This window comes from Hippoglossus stenolepis, chromosome 16 (assembly GCF_022539355.2).
Source record: "Hippoglossus stenolepis isolate QCI-W04-F060 chromosome 16, HSTE1.2, whole genome shotgun sequence".
Taxonomy (NCBI): Eukaryota; Metazoa; Chordata; class Actinopteri; order Pleuronectiformes; family Pleuronectidae; genus Hippoglossus; species Hippoglossus stenolepis.
Genome location: NC_061498.1, coordinates 23114412 through 23135148, shown reverse-complemented (window position 1 = coordinate 23135148; position 20737 = coordinate 23114412). Strand labels below are relative to the sequence as shown.

The 20737-nt window shown below is 40.8% G+C and overlaps 2 protein-coding genes across 3 annotated transcripts in view; both read right to left on the bottom strand.

Moving 5' to 3' along the window:
- The window catches only part of LOC118123436 (methyltransferase-like protein 22), a 640601-nt gene that overhangs the window by 127986 nt on the left and 491878 nt on the right, over window positions 1-20737 (bottom strand). The gene's annotated exons all lie outside the window — the stretch shown is intronic.
- LOC118123873 (sarcoplasmic reticulum histidine-rich calcium-binding protein) lies at window positions 2626-9061 on the bottom strand. The gene is given in 8 exon segments (XM_047343800.1): window positions 2626-2902; window positions 2991-3027; window positions 3366-3417; window positions 5097-5165; window positions 5445-5563; window positions 7968-8028; window positions 8144-8236; window positions 8239-9061. Coding segments are annotated over 8 exon segments (753 nt in total). The 5' UTR covers window positions 8524-9061; the 3' UTR covers window positions 2626-2865.

Genomic DNA, 20737 nt, shown 5'->3' with positions numbered 1-20737 from the left:
CACTGTTTATGAACGGGTAGCGGCTCTGAAGTCTCAGACTCGTCTGAGATCAGGAAGTGTGCTACCGGTTTCTATAGAGACCTCTTTAAGAGTGAGTGGTCAAGTAATTCAGATGTGCATGGCAGCTCTCTGAATGGTCTCCCTCAGGTAAGCAGGAGTAACAACACAGAGCTAGCCGCAGATATAACAATGGAAGAGCTGCACAGAGCCACCATGAGGACATCTTGCTTTTAAACTCTTTTAAAGATTTCCCCAAATGTGAAGGACCCTTTCCCCACCACTTTCCTGGCACTGGATGTAAAAGACTGTTCTGGACCTCTGGTGCAGCTGGCTCGCCCGGTCTCCCTGGAGGGAGCTTCGGGAAAAACTCTCTATAGACTAATGGTAAAAACACTTAATCTTAAAAAACTGAATGGACGGACTGACACTCCTTGGAGGAGCTATTTTGGTGTAGCCCAAGAAACCGGACCTCAGTGGAGGTCATTGTATAAACCTCCACTGAGTAAGAGACATGGAGACCTCCAGTGGAGGTTGCTCCACGGCATCATGGCGGTGAACGCTTTTGTCTCCATAATCAAGAACACAGTGGAAGATAAATGCCCATTTTGTGGTAGAAAGGAAACTATCTTTCACTGTTTTGTGTGTCACCGTCTCTCTGATTCGTTTCTGTTTTTACAAGTTGTTTTTACCAGTTTTAAAGAGGTTTTTAACAAGCAGGTTTTTATTCATGGTTTTAAATACACTCGCCAACAAAAAGACAAAGCCAGCTTTTAAACTTTGTTTTAGGGCAGGCTAAGATGTCCGTGTACATAACCAGGAAGAGGAAGGTAGAGGAGAACCTCCACATTGAGTCGGTCCCTGTCTGTGTCAACATGATTAGATCCAGACTATTGGTTGATTTTAGTTTTTATAAAGCAGCAGGTGACCTGGACTCTTTTAATGATCTGTGGTGTTTCCAAGATGTTTTATGTTCTGTGACAACTCGAGAACTCGTTTATGCTGATTATCTTGTGTGATTCTTTTATTTATTTATTGCCAAAATGTGTAATTTAAAATAATTTATTAGGTGTTTCAATGTGTGTTGTCAAAAAATAGTTCCTAATAAAGTTGGTTTCAAAATTCAAAAATTCTCTCTCTCTCTCTCTCTCTCTCTCTCTCTCTCTCTCTCTCTCTCTCTCTCTCTCTTCTCTCTCTCTCCCCCCCTCCCTCCATAACCCTAGGAGGAGCCTTGGGCCTGCAGCTGCTGGGAGGGATCCAACCAGTCGTAGTAGCTTCTATTTATGTCTTCAGTGTTTTCGGACTAGAGTGAGATCTCTGAACAGAGGTGGTTAATAGTCAGTTCTACAGTGTCAAAGACAAAACACTTCTATTATAACAACGAGAGGAGAGAAAAGAAGATCATTCATCATGTAAAATAAAGGAGAGTCACACACTGCCAGCTGCTTGTCTCAGGGTCTTTACGCTGTGATTAAATGAAGGAGCAGAACATCTGTCTTCTCCTGGTTTTTTTATTACCTGTGTACATGTAGGAAGCAGCTTTTCAAGATAACAAACTCAGGGTTCTTGCACTATTTTTAAGTCAAATGTAATGGTTTTTAAGACCTCTTTTAGAACGTAGTAAATGTCGTTTAAAGGGATAGTTCACCCAAAAATTTGACTTCACTCATTATCTACTCACCACTATGCCGATAGAGGGGTGGGTGAAGTGTTTGAGTCCACAAAACACTTTAGGAGTCTCAGAAGTAAGCTTGTAGCAGCATAATCCAATAGAATTGAAGTAACTGATGACAAAGACTTCAGACATAAGCTTTTATGTCCTCCTGTATCCTCCTTGCGTTTACATACGCATGGACACACCGGAAAACCGCACACACTTAAATAATGTCACCAGTGAGTTTAATCAAGATTGAACATTGATTTAGGGGCGGCTGTGGCTGAGGAGTAGATCAGTTGTCATTCAACCAGAAGGTCAGCAGTTCAATCCCAGTCTTCCCCATCTGCATGCCGACGTGTCCTTGGGCAAGATACTGAACCCCTAATGGCTCCTAATAGAAAAAAATGCTGCCCATAGATGCAGCTTATGAATGTGTGTGTGAATGTCAATAAACTGTACTGTAAAGCACTTTAAGTGGTCATCAAGACTTGAAAAGTGCTATATATATACAGACCATTTACCATTTATGAGCAAAGATGTGATAGGCCACGTCCACTTTTACCAATCAATATGGCAATACTTGACTCCAGAGCATAATCACCCAATTTTGTGTGGGCTGAAAATGCTTTGGGAGGCCTATTTACAACTAAGAACTAAGGTTTCTATCAAGATTTATAATTATTGGGCAAATTCTCAAAGAGTTATTGCCAAATCCATTAAGTCTCACCCTTTGTAAATCTATTTTGGTTGATGACGGTCATGCTTTTCTACCCATCTTGGTCAATATACTATGTACTGTGTACAAAACTCTTTCACCATGCTGCTCAAAATGGCCAGTTTTTTTAACTTCTGGGAACATATTGGCTTCATCAAGGATCCATTCTGCAGGAAATGTTTCATTTTCTTTCATTGAATACAGCATTTTACATCGGAAATCTATTGAGATTTTTTTACATTAATAAAACAATCAGTAAAATGTCTCTTTTTTTATTTAAAATATCCCAAATATGACCTCAAATATATAATTTTCCTTAAAAGTATGACTTTGATTTGGCAGTTTACAGAACACAAATATATTAAGTTACGTCTTAAACAATTTCTGTTCATTCATTGTAAGCAAGCATGATGATCTCAAGGAAGAAGACTTTGAAAATCAGAGGTGAAGGTGTAACATAAATTTTTGGCCACATGGTGGCAGCACGTGGTTGGGCTTAGTTGTCATCATCATCGAACACATCAGCCACAGTCCTGTGGATTGAGAAAAAGTGTGGTTACAGTATGTAGTTTTATTAATGTTTTAACATTAACAGACTTCAATTCAGTAAATTTGTCTTACTTGTAGATTGATCCAGTCACTTCATCAAGAAAACCACCTGAAAAAGGAAGACAAGTAAGTGTGAGCTGGAGCGTTGGTCATCAAACCCACAAAGTCTTACATTTCTCATTAGAGGGGCAACTGTTGGCTTGCACTGTCATCTTATAACATTCTGCTGTTGATATTGAACTTTCCTGTGGGAGTTCCTGTTGGGTCACCTTTGGCTCCTCAACTTAACCTTCAGCTATTAGTGTATTTCAGTGGGACTGATCCCCTTTTAACTATGAGCCAAGCCCAAAGCACCAAGTTTTTTATTTACAACAGCAGTAATTGGGCAACAAGAAAGCTTTCTTTTTGTAATGTGATACTGTAAAAAATGTATCTTTGTTTACTTACCAGGCTGGCAAAGAGTTTGGCAAATGGGACACGCATTACAGAAACTGCACATCTGTGAACAAGAAATGCACAGTTAAACAGTTCCATAATATCACAAACAAGTCCTTCGACTTAAATGTATCTTTTTTTGACATTGCTTAAACTAATTAATATGTGGTTAGTGTTATGGAATGGTCATGAATAAAAGAAACAATGATGACAACTGGTCACATTTAGGAATCACTGGTCTCCTGTGTGAAAGTCCTATATTTGATCAACAATCCACCCACATCAACCTCTTCCTGATCTCATCTTAAAGGAACATTATGTAACTTTTACTGAGAACAAGCGCCCTCTGCAGCCACATGGTGATTAATTTAGTAGGGCTCCATATCTGTATGATTAATGGTTTTCATGTAGAGAAAAACAAAGCCAATCAATCTCTTGACCAACTCTGTATTCCCACTCACTGAAAATAAAACCAACTGAATGGTTAATATTCCTAATGATCCCTGGCCTCCTGAACTGGAAGCACTACTGCTGTAACAAATACACTTAACTCTTTAGTGTTTAAAACTTTCCTTGTTGAATATTGGAAATAAATGCTGTTTTTTTATGACTTCTCAGTCTTTTTGACTGATCTACAATTAGGCAATATTCTTTAAGTTGATGAGCCTGATTCTGGCAATTTAATATCATTAAGTTACACATTTCTTGCAGGAGATCCTACCCAATCCCCAAAAATACATAGTGCAAGAGCAGGTGATCAGGGTAAGAGTTGGTAATGTAAGCAGCACCATCTTCCCTATTATGAGACACTGTTATTGTTATACTGCTATTTTAAGGTTAAATAATTGCCTAGAGTTGCTTTAATACTCATCTGTCTCCCTTCTTTGCTTCCATCATAATTACTACCACCTCAAGAGGTCACCTATATATATCCTAACTATCAAACATAATATGTTGCTGCACAACCCATTTATGTCTGGAAAAAATATGTTGCAAGCATAATAGTAATTCAAACTTATGCGAAAAGTTTACTACTTACTAAATCAAAATCAAACGCCAATCTTAAATACAATTTGTAAAATAAAATGTCAAAAGTTGGACTGATTGTGTCATTAATATGACTTAGCATGTTTTTCACTTATTATTTAGACTTTTGACTTTTGACAGTTATCAGTTTTTGCCTACAATTACATGTTTTTTTCTTTAGTTTGCTTTTTGTGTCAGAATCTTAAGGTTCTTCAGTTCAAAGGGCCTCAGGCATTTTTTCCTCTACTAGACTAAGAGTATAGGTAGCACCCCAGTTGCTTTCCTGATACAGTATGTTCCATTAAGGTTGAGACCTTACAGCAGTAGCTAGAGGTCAAATCTAGCCCTGGCCTTTGCTGTTTGCCATCCACTAACTTTCCTGTCTCTCCAATTTTGCAATTACGATAAAGGCAAACAATTTGGAACATGACAACATATATTTCAACATCACTATACATACCCATACATAAATTGATGTATAACTCTATTGTTGTTATAAATAAAATAAAATATTCTTTTATATGAAATAAATTAATTCTACCATCTCTACCATCTTGGTTTTGTGTTAGCTTGTTAACATGTTACTAATTGGCAGTAAACACAGTGTACACCAGTCTCATGGGAATGTCAATAATTGTTCAGATGTTTGGTGATAAACCTAAGTAATATACAAATTTAATTTTTAACCAGATGATTCAATATAGTGTATTTTCTCACCTTGCAGTCATCACAGTGTTCAGATTTTTCTCCCTCTTCACAAGGACAATTTTCACAACTGTCACAGTGCTGGAAGAAGACACATTTAGTCAAAAATAGGTATAGGGAGCAGATCATCAGAGAGGGTTGCATTAGGCAGGATTATAAATAATAGAGTGGGACCATGTAGAGTGCTGGATATTACTTAAATTTTAACATAAAGAAACAAATCTCAGCTATTTCATCTTTAGCAAAATTTGTTTTCTACACTGCAAATTTATTGTTTTATTTTTTATAATTTCACTGACATCAGTTCTTTGAGGCTCAAGGTTTCTGAGTTTTGGTGACTTATATTAATTACAGACATACCTCACAGAATTCACAATATGAGCACACAGAGCCCTTGTGATAAGCACCACCATCGCCATTGTTGACATCATCATCATCATCATCGTCATCGTCATCGTCGTCGTCATCTTCATCATTATCTGCACATAATATTGATAGTAAATGTATTACTTCTAGACTGAAATACTTGAACAGGTCTAATACTCAATGCTACAACAAAACACACAAATCACTTTTGATAAAATATTAAGCGATGCTAGTTATAGTTATTTTCATGAAATAGAAGCACATATACAAAGTCTATCCATCACTCATAGCGCTTTACGATTTACTGATCACTAGGTTACCCTACAGTCTATTCTCTACCTCCTGAGCCATGTTGTCCAATTTAAATGTACTTAGCTTTAAATTTGCACCACTGTGACAAATTAACAATTACATTAATTAGCCATGTTTTCTTTAAATTCTTAGTGTCTGTTACACACTTACTACCCTAAATCTAAATTCTCAATAACACTTTCCCATGATGATGATCATTCATGAGATGATTTGGGAATGAGTTTTGAGAATGGTTTATCTTTTTAAAATCACCAAGAAAATTCGCCCAGATCAGTATCGTTGTCCTCATTGTTATTAAGGCGGTTGCAGACATGCAACATTTGTGCCCTAACCCTTACTATTGACTGCCCCGGCCCCAACACACCCACAGACACACACACAGGACACACTCCATATAGAACATACAGTAGTGAGAAGAGATACGTACGCACAGATTTAATTGGTCTTGTCTCCGTACAGATAACACGACCAAACATATTTGTACATGTTTCTAGTTAAAGTAGTGATTTATCTTTACAATATTCTCTGTCTTTGATAAAAGAAATGCATTTGAGCAGCGCATGATCATTTGATTTATTTAATGAATGAAAGTAGGGTTAAAGGCATATGGACAGTGGTGATTGTCATATTTTGCACATCTGAATGTTCACAGTCGTCACAAATCACAGTTTAGCTATACAAAACAAAAAAGCTGACAACCATTTCATCTCTTGACAATATGATATTTGAAAGAACTTTTACTACTTCCTCTATACAAAGAGATGTTTCTCTCTTTTTCCAAACGCTCTCTCCCTGGATGTCTAAAAAATCATCCAAAAATCAACTTTGGTAACATTTCATAACAAATGAGAAGTTAAACATATGTTCAGCTTGGTTTACAAATGACTCAAATATCTCTAATTCATTATATCATTGCCAAATACACAAAGAATGGTAATGGGAAAACTGCATAAAACTCAAAACAAATACCATCATGTAAGCAACTGAAATGTCATCCAAAGTTCTAATTGTATCTAATGATTCAGAACATCAGCATTTTAGAAAATATAAAGAAGTAACATTATTACATTATTCATAGATACATTGAAGGTTATTATTTTATCTTATCTGTGTTGAGTAATTTTACAAGTGCACAGACCAGATTTAAAAGATTAAATTCTCTGTATTACATGCCTTTTCAACAGACAGCGGCATACATGTTCCACAGAGAAAGAAAGAGATTGAGAGATATGGAGAAAGAGAGAAACCTGACATCTGTTGGTATTCTAAGCTTTTTAAATGAATACATTTAGGTAGTGGCCCTCCTGCACCTCCCCTCACGCTTTATTCTCCCTCTGTCTGTTTTCCTGCACCCAGGCCCCCCCAAGCTACTTCCAATATCACTGTCTCTCTCTCTTTCTCTGTAGTTTCACAAAAAGACGCAAATGCAGGTCAATCTGATCCAAAACAAACGAGAAAGGAAGATCCTGGTGGAGGAATCATTCTGGAGGAACCATTCTTTCAAACAAAACACAAATCAAAAGATCTTGGACTAGTGACTCCAATGACTGATTCCCAAGTCAGGCTTGGTTTGTGTGAAATAGTTTTTTTGTTCTTTCTCTCTCTCAAATCAATGCTTCTGTAGTCCCCAAGTTCATATCTAGTGTACTGTACGAAGGACCTCGGACAGTTGGACTTCAGGTGGGCCAGTTCAATTTCCCCAGAGTGCTCATAACTCTAGTTAAGCAGGGAAAAGAACACAGTGTCAGAGACAGCAAGGAAAATGAACAGCTGGAAAGGGGTGTAGGAGGGACTTTGATTACCAATGATCTCTGGGACATTAAAATAAGAACTAAAAAAGAGATGATGAGGTTGTAAGAATGTTTAAAAAGGGCAGTGGCTAACATCTGGTTTACCCCCTAACCTTCACACACTCTTGTAATGTACATGCACATTTTTGTACTTGAAATGCACCAACTGCACATCAAAGCATCAGCCATCAGTGAGACCAGGACTTTAAAATAGCATACAGTATGTGTATCTTTGCTGCATCAAAGCTGTGGCCCTAACAAATAGCATATTGCCAATAAACATTCTGTGACAGCTGATGCTTTAACAGTATACAGTCTACAGTGTGCTTCAGGTGTAAATGTTTAGATATATGCCAACACAAATAGACAAAAGCATATGAGAACTCAGAAACTGCTGCATTTTAAAGTGACTGACCTCCATGATCGTCATCATCATCATCGTCGTCATCATCATCATCGCCATCGCATTATCATCGCTGCCGCTGCTGCCGGCCGCTGCCGGCTGCTGCCGCCATCGTTGCCGCCGCCGCCGTCGCCGTCATCGCTGCCGCCGCTGCCGCTGCCGCTTATCGCCGCCGCCGCCGCCGTCACATCGCCGCCGCCGCCATCGTCATCATCGCCGCCATCGCCATCGCCATCGCCGCCGCCATCGCCATCGCCATCATCGCCGCCATCATCATCGCCGTATCATCATCGCCGCCGCCGTCATCATCGCTGCTGCCGTCATCATCGTCATCATCGTCATCATCGTCGTCATCGTCGTCATCGTCGTCATCATCGTCATCATCGTCGTCATCGTCGTCATCGTCGTCGTCATCGTCATCGCCTTCATCATCGTTGTCGTCTGCCACCAGACCTTGCTCAGAGCGGAATGGTAGATCTTGCGCCTTGGCAGTTGGAGCCAGTGGAGTATGGAAGGAGCACAGCAGCGCCAGAAGCAGTGCAAGAATACATTTTCTCATTGATGCCATGTTCACAGCTACAACCGGGCCAATTACTGAAGAATTAACCTGGAATGATTGCTGGAGTCCAGCACCGCAGCTCTTTGCCTATTTGTCTCACACACAACCTCACAAATTAAAACCAACTCACTAGCACACAAATAAATATTTGCTACAGCTGGGAATGGACACCAATTATAATGGTATCCAATAGACAAGGTCCAGGGCAGATAAGATACTCCAAGCTGAGATCCACACACTTGTTCCCAAGTCCTAGCAAAAAAGATCCTTAGAAAAAAAGGGGTCCCCCCTTTGAATCTGGGAAAGCAACAAGACAGGGTGTTGTTTAGTCCAGTGCAGTACTTGTGTGATCAGCTTGCAATAAGACGCTGAGAGGAGCACTGTCAGTAACTGGTCAATGCTGGAGACATAAAGAGGACTACTGTGAGAGTGACAGAAAGAGAGTGAGACCTTCCAATGGGGTAAGCTTGGAGGGGGTGGCAGTCAGATTGACTGACAGGGGCAAATGTTCTTGGCCAGGCCTGCACTGTCCATAGGTTAAGTTACTCAGAGAAGTTGGGAGTGATTGGAGAGGGGTATAAGGAACGTGTGGAGCATACTAGCTTTTCCATCATCATCAAATCTTCAAGTTTAACTTTAGAAGAAAATGTTCAAGCGTAACACTAAAGAGGACCACAGATGCAGGCCATGCAGTGATGACCATATAATGTGAGAAAAAGGAGAGGGATCAGTTGGTTTGGAGCTAGAATAACATGTAGTTATTCGATGTACAGACAGATTCCCCACTAGGGGATGAAAAGGTTAAATCGTTTTCGGGTTTAACTTGTCTTTCCACCCAATGGATATATATATATATAAATAAATACTGGTCATTTGGTAGATATTTATCCTCTTAGAGGATGTTAGTAATGTTTTTACTGACTGCCTTAAAGAATGAATTCAGGGAGAATCCTAATCACTTGGTAATTTCATGTGCACTTGGGGCTTCTCAAAGAACCTTTTCCAATTTGAAATCATTCTTGTTCTATCATCAAGTGAATGGGGATGCCTTTACATGCATTTTTACAATGTTTAAGGTTAGACAACTAGAACACCAATGGAAGTAAAAAATTAAAAAAGCATTGATCACTTATCTGTGCTGGGATTCTAATCCCAGGCTTCAGAATGGAAGTTGGATATGCCCACCCAGGGCTATGGGCTATGCCTGACGCAAACTACTTTGTCTCATTCAATCATGTCTGAAGAAAAATATCTCCCCCAAAGCTGGGTGAAAAGCTTATTCTCAGAGTAAGGGGCACAATATCATTATTGTTTAATTATTTGTTTGAAAAAGAATAACGTTTAACTTTCAGACAAACAGACATTGATGGTGTTATGTGTACACGTGGTAAGAGGTTGAGTAAATAATGAAAGACAGCTCCATGGCACTCTTTTGTTTCCCAAACTGTCCCTTTCAATTAAAACAAGCCGTATAGCCTAGGCCATATTACCAAATTTTACTAAAGCTAAAGCCTACACATTTAAATCAACTAGTTTACATCAACTTTTTATGTGGATCTGCATCACAGAGAATTCTCTGAGAAATCAACAAAATGTTAATAAAAGGCATACATTTTTTTTTTTTTAATCTCTGATCCATAACGCATCCTTCCAACAGATTTTGAGGTAATCCATCCAGTTGTTTTTGCGTAATGGTGCTAACTATCAGACAGACAAACAAATGCTAGTGAAAGCAAAACCTCTTTGGTGTAGGTAAGACATTTAAAAGGACTTTGTTTAATGCAAAAATGACTGGATTAATATCTATCAGTTACCCTGCTTACTGCATTGACACTTAATATTGATCCGAATGGAACTGAATTCCTAGAGACATTAACCTGGTATAACCTTTTTAATATCCCATCTAGTGGACAGTTTGCCATATAATTTCCTGGACCGATTCATGGGCCTAAATTGACAAATCTAGGCTTTTTCCCTGTCCTCAGCACAACATATTTTTTGTTCAGTCATTTTTTATTGAGTTTAGGGTTAGGGTTAGCACTAACCCCAACATAATATTGTCAGGTGTGCAGCATTACAGTTTATAAGGGCTGCCAGTGAGGCCTCAAATTGTGGGTCACAGCTACAGGAGCTGTATCTTAAAGCTTCTCTATTGCCATCATGCTGATGTAGCCAGTGTATATGCACAACCAAGCACATATTTCAAGCCTAGACTGTGATCTCTACCCCATCTACTTGTCTGTCCCTCCTTTTACATGTTGCCCCCAAAATAGATGGATTTCTGCGGGGAGGAGTTGACAACCACTCTATTTAAAACCATACACTGTCAGAGTCAGTGTAATGTGAGCCTCCCTGGCTCTGTCCATGGGGATCCAGTACACCCTCTGTCAATTCTCATCGACACGTGCATGAAGAAAGAAGACAATGACAGACGCATCTAAAACAGCTCCTTAACCAAACTTCCATTAAAAATCAATAAAAATAAGTACTTTTTCAGATGCCAGAAATACCCACTCTACTTGCTCCATGTTGTGTGCTACTTAAGGAAACTCACATTGCGACTTAAAAGGTTTTTAAATAGCAGAATCAAAACAAAAATTATGATATGCCTATTGATTTAAAACTTTACGCTGATCTTGATGGTTTACGATTTAGTCAGTTAAAATACATTTACTTTAAATAAGTTGGAAACTGTTGCTTCCTGTACCTCTTCTTGTCTCCTTACTATACATCCATTGGTTGAACTGAGAGCTCAGTATGTAAGTATTGAAGTTTAATGTACTGTACAAACATTTCTCTGAACTGAATATGAGTCAATTAATTACATTATTATTTCTGGACCTTGTCACAGGTTTGCATTTCATTATTAGTCAGCCAGGACACAAACTAGGGAGAACATGAAGGCGTATGATCTGGTCTAGACCTGTTCTAGATTCTCATATAATACCTAAGTTAAGTGAAACAGTTACTATAGAAGACTACACGGCCAATAAATGCAGTCCCAGTGTATTTAACCAAGTGAAGACTTAGCCTTGTATTAAGCTATTATATTTTACATAATCACTTGTATCAGTTGCTATTCAGTGCTTTAGATAGTAAATAAGATCATAATTTAGTTTCTATTGGTGATAGATTAGTTGCATTGCGAAAAAGCAGAGTTGGAAAGAGCAAAGGACAGAAAGAAGAAGGTCAGATCAAGATGCAGACTGCAAAGTGGCTGAAAGTGGAGATGAGCTCAGACATGCCAAAGACATTTCTTCTCTCTTAGTTTGGAACACTGACTCTGTCTGCATTGACCCACTTGACCCATTTAGTTAACTGCCACTACTGTTTGATTCTTTCTCCCAATTTAGTCTTAAAGAAAACATGCCAGGTATCATCAGTTTGGAATAATATTTGGTCCATATCTGACACTTAATTTGGTTTAGCTTGGGTTAGATATTGACATCTGAGTAGAGACCCCAACACACAACTTTATTTAATTCCAAAATGCATAGTTAAAAAACCTAAAGAATGGATGTTATTTAAGGTTTCAGGCAGGGTGTTGTGAGGTGAAGGGATGATACTGCATCAACCCATTCATGAACCAGATCTAACATTCCTCAGCCTTTGCCTCCCTGAATCTGATACAGTGCCACATCTAACTCAAGCTCTTTCCATTTAAGGGCCGTCTAAAGTGGGAAATCACCTTACATGATAAAATTACACAGGGGGACTGGTGTGTGTGTGTGTGTGTGTGTGTGTGTGTGTGTGTGTGTGTGTGTGTGTGTGTGTGTGTGTGTGTGTGTGTGTGTGTGTGTGTGTCAACTTCAACTTTATTGTCCACGACGGGAAATTTGTTTTGCAGCCAGGCAAAAAAATAAAATAAACATGGCCACAGACTCGGGCACAAGAAAGAAAAACATTACAATACATACTGTACATACATGAATACATCAGATAACAACAGAAAACTAAGAGCTTGTAAAATCATCAATAAAACCATCATAAAAACCAAATATAAGACCCTCATCAGTCATCAGGAGTAAAGAGGAAATGTCTAATGATTGATGATTGATGATTACAATTTAATAGTTTGATGGCATGATTTGTAAAATCAATTTTCAACCTCGCAATTTAGAGTTAGACTTAGACTTTGGTATCTGTATCTTTTGCCTGAGGGCAGCAGCTCAAATTCCGCAAAGAGAGGATGTTGAAGACACTTAAGATTTCTCAAGCCTGTTTCTCTCTTACCAAAGGTGGACTCAGTTAACATTCCACCCTGCCATTAATGCTCAGTTTATTTCTGTCTTGTTTTGTGCAAATTACTTTCTTTTCTTTTTTCTTTTTGTCCCTACTGACACATGTAAAGCGTCCTTGGGTCTCTTGAAAGGCGCTATATAAATTTGACTTATTATTATTATTTTTACTACTTAGTACTTCTGTATTTTCATGGAATGTCATGAATTGTTATCGATAACAATACCCAGGTACTTGTAACTCCGGAATCGTTCAGCAACCTCTCCATTGATAGCAGTTTGAATTGCTGGATATGACTTCATCCTAAAATCTATGCACTATCTAACCATGTCTTTGGTTTTACTGATATAATTTTTTTTCTTTTTATTCTATAAAATCATCCATCACTAGGCCAGGCGCTGTGTCCTTCCCCTGTAACTATGACTGTGTCATCTGCGAACTTTAGAATATGCCTTCCTGTTTGGGAACTTCTGCAGTCGTCAGTTTAAAAGATGTCCAAATCTGTGAAAGGTAAAAACACTGTGGCAAACCAGTGGAGGAGAACAGCATGTCAGACACAGAGCCTTTTTGAATGCCTTCATAACTAGTGAAGTCAGGACCACAGGATTAAAATCACTAAGGTCCTTAGGGGACCTGATCTTAGCTACAGGCACAATTGTTCACCTTTTCCACAGTGTAGGTACCTTTTGCTGCTCTAGGGAACACTTTACTATGTTGTGGAAGATAAAAGATAATTTACCTGCACAGTGTTTAAGTAGATGACCAGAGATATTGACAGGGTCAGGGTCTTATGAAATGCCTGTAAAAGTTGGCTTTGTTTTAGTTGGATGTGGCCATTTATGCTAATGTCACCGAGCAGAGGTAAGTCCCAAAATTTAGCTACGGTCTTAATGACACTACAAGCCAGCCAAATCCCACTGATACAAAAGAAGGACGCATGTGAAAGAATTGCCTGACTAAGACGTCCCCCAACAGCACAAACTTATTCAAATTTAACAGGGAAATACAAACAATAAATTGTCTCTTTTAGAAAAAGTGCAATATTCTTAAAAAACAGATACTGGATATAAAATATGGATGCTAAAGTTGAAATATATAGAGAAAGAGCTACTAATATTTAGCTTTGTTGTCTATAGTGGGGAAAAAGGGGCGCTGTGCACTACTAACCACACACACATGTGCTTCGAGCCACACATTGAAACGAGAGAAAGAAAATGACACACACACATTATTAAGGGGAGGTGAGGTGCTGGTGAAGACCTATCACTTCTGAACCCACTGCAAGGATGGCAAGTCTTGCCTTGACCTGTAACACTTAAAACAAGACAAAAGGTCAAGACAAAAGGTACAAGAATGGTTTAAAAGATACACAACGATAACAAAATAACTCTTGGTGGAATAAATCCATGGATTACCAAATTACTGTTTACCTGGACATATAACAAAGAAATACTTCACTGAAAAGTTTTCTAAATTGCCTACTGAGAAAACTGAATAATTATCCCAAACAAGAATTAGCCTACACTAAAATAAAGACAAAAACTAAATTAGAATAAACAACTATTACTATAACTGTAACTGGAGCTGTGTGAAGTCCCCTCCTGCTTAAAACGCTCCACCATCATCCCAGTCCCCAAGAAATCCTCCATCACAGGATTAAATAACTACAGGCCCATCGCCCTGACGTCTGGGGTCATGAAATCATTCAAGAGACTGGTGTCGACCCACCTGAAGGACATCACAGGCCCCCTGTTGGACCCCCCACAGTTTGCTTACCGGGCAAACAGGTCGGTGGATGATGCAGTCAACATGGGACTGCACTAGATCCTGCACCACCTCGACTCCCCAGGGACATACGCAAGGGTTCTGTTTGTGGACTTTAACTCAGCGTTCAACACCATCATACTACAACCCAAAGTCTCCCAGCTTTCTGTGCCAGCCTCCACCTGTCAGTGGATCACCAACTTCCTGACAGACAGGAGGCAGCAGGTAAGGCTGGGAAACTGTGGAGATGACAGTGGACTTCCGGAGGAGCCTCCCAACACTGCCCCCCCTCACCATACTCAACAGCACTTTGTCTGCTGTGGAAACCTTCAGGTTTCTGGGATCCACAATCTCCCAGGATCTAAAGAACTGGATACCTAATTAGCCATAATATCTTACCATGTCTTACGGAGGAACTCTGTTTTATGAGTACCACAAATTATCCTCGGCAAAAGCAGCACTCTACATACATTTTTTTTTATCAAAGACTGGACTGGTCCATTGTTGATCTGATTCTTATTTATAGACACTTGAAAGGCCCTTTCCTGCGTTGTATGTGGGTCGTTTTCACACACCGTAAGCCTCTGTCCAAAACCTGTGACTCTGAAGCCTGGACAATCTTCCCATTTCCCTCGTAAAACTGAGGAATGCAGCAGTGGCTAGGTGACCCCTCTTAAAATATTAAGACCCAACTTTGTATAAATTTCATTGAGAACGTATGTAGATTCTCTAACTGTAACACAGTTGCGGAGATGGCCATCCCAGATCTGTGTGACCTCGCCGCACACGTCTCTTGAAAAATAAATGAATAAACCTACACCTGTCAATGTATCTGAGCTTGGCAGAGTTCTAAAGAAGCACCCAAATTGCTGTTTTGTTAATTCTTTAATCAATGATTTGGTCCAAGGTTTTCTGGCTGTTTTAGGTGTTCTGCCAAAAATGTCCCATGTCTATAATAATCTCCTATCAGCTTTGAAAGAACCTGAAATAGTTGACAAGTTACTGTCTAAGGAGGTGGAGAAGGGCTAGATGATGGGGCCATTTGATGATCCCCTATTTCCAATATTTTGCATAAATCCTTATGGTATAGTGACTCGGTAATACTCACGTAAGCGTTTGATTATATGTGAGGGTTGACAACTAGGAGTTAGAGCACCGCCCTGGTAGGTGGAATTGGAAAGCTCCCTACCTTTATAAGGACAGGTGCGGGCAATTACTGCCTCTTTGTCTGATGCCATGTCACATGGTGACTGCTGTGTTTGTGCAGTTGGCCGGCTGTGTCTCTCACTCTTTTCCTTGTTTTAGGCAGCTGGACGACCTACGGGGAGTAGTTGTGGGATGCACACCACTTTGCATGCAGTGTGGTAGGCCTGGAGGGTGGTGGTCACTTGAACAGTGTTTTGTGGTTTTGTCCTTGCAGTGTGAGTTGCAGTGGTAGTGATCACCAGCTCTGGTCTCAGCCCTGGATGTTTTACTCTGCAGCTGATGACCCTTGTAACAACCATAACACAGAGTTTCTTTGCTCAGCACTTTAAACACAGTCTTAATTATTTTCACTGGCTTTATGAATGTCATCAAAGATGTTTCCAAAGGTTTCCCCAAAATGGGTAGGGTACGGTGATGGGACAGAGACCAGTGTGCATTCCTGCAGGTACCAACAAGGTAATTCCCACTATGTACCACCAGGGTGTTTTTTTTCCCCCTGGGTCAGGCCTCTTTGAGCCAGTAATTGCAAGATTCTCTCTCCCAGCAGGTGTGCTAGCATCCCCTGCTATGGTCACAGTTACTGGAGGGACAGCCTACATTGCCCTGGTTAATGTGAGTGTTACTGATAGTGTTCTCCACCCTCACATCCCTATAGGCACACTTAGGCCCAATCCCATTTCACCCCTTGGCCCTACCCCTTCGTTTTGCGCGTTCACGTTGTTGTGCCATAATGCATTAAACGTGATACCATGAAATGGTGTGCCTTTCGGCATTCAATAAATTTGGTTATCAAAATAAAATATTAAATATTTTTATTTTTATTATTAATATTAAATAATAACTTTAATTGATTTAAGTTACCTCGGGGCACCACCCTTCAAAGGAAGGGAAAAGATAGCCAATTTATTGAATAAGTCTCATAAAGGTTCTAACTACAAATTTGGAACTCTGATTAACAATTAAATTAATAACTATAACCAAAATTACCATATAGATAGTTAGCTAAGTTGAAGGATATGGAGTTCTTGACAGTGTAGAGGTTGGCAAAATTCACTTATGCAACATTAATGAAAAAACATTTGTGAAAGAAAAACATTTATTATGAATATAATAAAGTATAAAAACACAAATTACTAACGGTCTAATTGCTAAACAAAGATAGGTATGTGTGTATACATGTGTGTGTGTCTGTGTGAGTCAGCGTGCTTTCAAAATGGTGGCTGGCCAAAGAGATAACACCCTTCCCCCACCTATTGGAATGTTTACGACCTGTAGAGATAATGAGGTGAGGAGTTATGCGTGTGTCTGTGTGTGTGCCAAATTAGAGAAAGTTACTAGACACCACAAATCAAACTTATAAACCTCACACAGAATCGAATAAACAGTCTTGCTTAGCCTAGTATAATTATTAAGCCCAGTTGTGTTACCCGTCCGGGGAAAGGGGAAAAAGGAAGTTGCTGTGCAGTTCGAAGTTCTGTGTCGTCTTGCTGGTTTCTGTTGAGCTGTGTAGCTCAGTTGCTGGCTGAAGTTTGCAAGCAGGACATCGCGTCGGTGCTAGGACGTTGGTAGAGCTTGGAGGGCGAGGAGGTTTCCTTGGTGAGATGAGCTGGAAGCTGCACCTTTGTGCTCCTCTCGAAGAGTTGGATGGGAAGAGAAGATGTGAACTGGAGAAGAGGCTCGACAGCCTTCCCTCTGTGGAGGGGGTGTAGAAAGAGAGCAGCAGAGGGGGAAAACAGGCTTATATTGGCCCGGTGACCTCACAGGTCATGGGGTCCAGAGTGACCAATGGGAGTTGAAACCTGTGTCCCTGGGGGGGTTTTCACCCCTCTGTGTGAAGTTGATGCCCTCTGGGAGACTGAGTTCCTTGCTCTGGTTTTTGATGGCCCCTGGGAGACTGAGTCCTGGGGGAACATGCGGCTTCAGGCTTTGATGGCACATGTAGGCCGAAGTGTGGTTTCACACAAAACCATGGCCCAACAACGTGTAGGGGTAGGTCGTCCCAATACCTGTTGGGACGGAGGGGTAGGGCCGAGGGGTAGGGCTCTATACCCCTCCAAACGGAGAATTTTCATAACATCACTTCAAATGGAGGGGTACCCGGAATGCCTTGTGAATCACCGTTAATAATTATTGTAATATTGTAGTGGACACGTGATAGACAGAATTCACCAAAGACTGTTGATGTGGTTTACACTATTTGATTTGCACTACGTGGTTTGCACGATGACACACTCTGTAAGGAGCTGTGGGGTTACCATGGTAACAAGGGCACTGGGAGGGGTTAAAAGCAGATGTTTTGGTGACACCCTGGAAGTTCTCTGTAGCCATAAAATGTTTGTAAATAAAACGCACACCGGTGCAAAAAACAAGAAATCTCCTGACTACTTCATCCCATCGACTTCTACAATATCTTAGTTTAATATCATTTCAATGTTTTATGGTCACTTTAATACATACAACCTACAACCTTAAAACAAAAGATCGCGCTAGTGTTAGCATACTAGCGTTAGCATGCTAGCGATCTTTTTTTGCATGATAATCCCGTATTTTCGCATTGACTACTGATGACGTGTCAGGTTTTCGCAACGACTGCTGATGATGTAATGGCTTCTTGAAGGGCTGTCCCAATTCGTAGGGGAAGATTTCAACCACTACCCCTTGTGACTCTGTTTCAAGGGACCCTGGAAAACACTGTCTGCTCTGGTCTGATGGGTGTGGTCACTCTGGCAGCCATTGACCCTGGCATCTGCATGACTCCTCCTCGGTACTGTCCCTCTGGTGTCACATGGAGCTCCGCCCTCTTCACTCTGGGTCATGCACCAGGGTGCCCCAATGAGACTTGTAACGGAGTAATGCAGATTGGGACTTCTGGTAGCTCCTCCAGCTTGACCCCTGGATCCCTTATGACTTCTTCTATCAGTCGGGCCCAATGAGTGAGCTCCCATGGGCCAGTCAACCCATTGGATCGCGCTGTCTCTTGCATGTCATCAGGCAGCCTGTCTAGCCCGTGCCGCCGGTTCTCAATAAACTCTGAACACCAGCTGGACTTGGGTCATGGCTAGTGAAGGACTTGCTATTTGACCAATGCAAGAGTCGTATGTCCATGCAGCTCTTATGGCCTCTTCCAGCAGGGTCAGATCTCTTGGTCCTGTGCTTGGTCCCATGTCCCCTTCATCTGGCAGGCCGGGCTCCAAAGGTTGATACAGAGGTGGAGCAGAGGAACAGGCCTGTTCCACATATGTGAGCCTCCAGACGTAGACCGGTCGATGGTACATCCCTTTGTACTCACTCTTTGACTTCAGAGGCTGTGTCGGCTTCCCATGACCGGGCCCTTCCAACTGCACTGCTAAGCATATCACTTCCAACTTGTCTGACAAGAGTCCTCCTTTAGCAAATTCCACTTTCTTCAAAGCTCTGCCTGCCCAGAGCCCAGGCATATACGCGAAAATGACACCCGTTGTCTGTCCGTAGTTCCTTGGGTACTCCCAGAAGACTGTAGACTTGGTCAAGCATGCTAACAACACTGCTGCCATTAGCTCTTCTCACTGTTTTAACAACCACATAGCCTGACATAGAATCCAAAATGACAAACAGGTATTTCTCACCTTTCTTTCCTGTCACCCCCAAAGGAACAGCAACATCCATACACACTGATCCCCAGGGTACGGTGCTCTCTATGGTGAGACCAGACACTTGCTGCCCCCGTCTCCCTGCGTTGTATTGACCACAAACTTCACAGTCCTTTAGAAAGTGCAGAATCTGGCTCTCAGGATTCCAAAGTTGCTGCTTTTCCAATTTCTTCCATGTGGAGAGGGTGCCAGCATGGCCTAGCACTCCATTTAAGGCCTGCACCACTTCCTCCATGGACTCTTTTGGGACTTCCCTTCCCTTCCACTGCTTGAAAAGAAGTATTTGTGTCAGATACTGTCGCTGCAAATTTCGGTGGAATTTCAGGTTAACGGCTGTTCACAGGAATCTGCAGGCAGCACAGAAAACTGCCAGTAACTGACGCGGGGTTCCAGTTTCTGGCAGTTTTACTAGCCTGAGAATGTTGGGAGGTGACCCCCCTGCTCCTAAGCCTAGGGGAGGCTTTCACATGTAAATGACAATGCTGTGAGCTTTACAAATGCAAATCAGGATAGTTTCACTCAGTGGTGCAGAGGTAACACCTTTTTCTAAAAGGTACTAACTAAGGTACCAACTAAAATATCTGGTGTAAGTACACCAGGCTTAAAATAAATATAAAATCTGAAATTGTAGCTTATATAGATTTCCCTTATGAATTACATTGTATACCATGAGCAAAGGTCAATGCTATAAAAATTTTTTTGAAACAGTGCAATTTATTTCAACATTTGCCTGTCAAGCTCATCCAAGATAATATATTGGAATGGAGAGAATGGCACTTGTCGTGTTCTTTTTTCCTTAGGTAGAGATGGTAGAGTCGGTCTGGTTCAAAAAAGTATTTATTTAGAAGCAATGAACAGCTACTACATAGCTATGGGCACTCAACGTACCGCCCGCAAGCCGCCTAATACCGCCAGGGAAGTCAAGAGTCGCCCCGAGCGGACGGTGGGTGCAATATTTATAATAATAGGTAGAACTTCAGCAGGAGGGGGAGTCACGTGGCTAGTGCACAGGCTGGTCCCAGCCTCAAGGCACTGGAATTCGCCAATGATGAGGAGCCGCTCCCAGTTTCGTCCCTCCTTTGACAGTAGCTGGGAAAATCTTCACATTCTGACAGTGTTTGGTTTGGTGTTTTAAAACAAGCCTTGAATCGGCTGACAGCTTGTGAGCTTTCAGTATGGCATGCGCATTTTCTAGACAAAACAACGTCTTTCCTATCTGTCCCTAGTGGCCGCTGCTTGAATTCTTTCTAAGGGTATGTCACAGTTTTTTAAGAAAACACAGATGTACAGTCTTCTCAAACAGGCATTATCAGACAGGTGCAAGACTGAACTGCGATGTGACGCACACACACACACACAACAATCAACTTCAAGATTAAAACCAG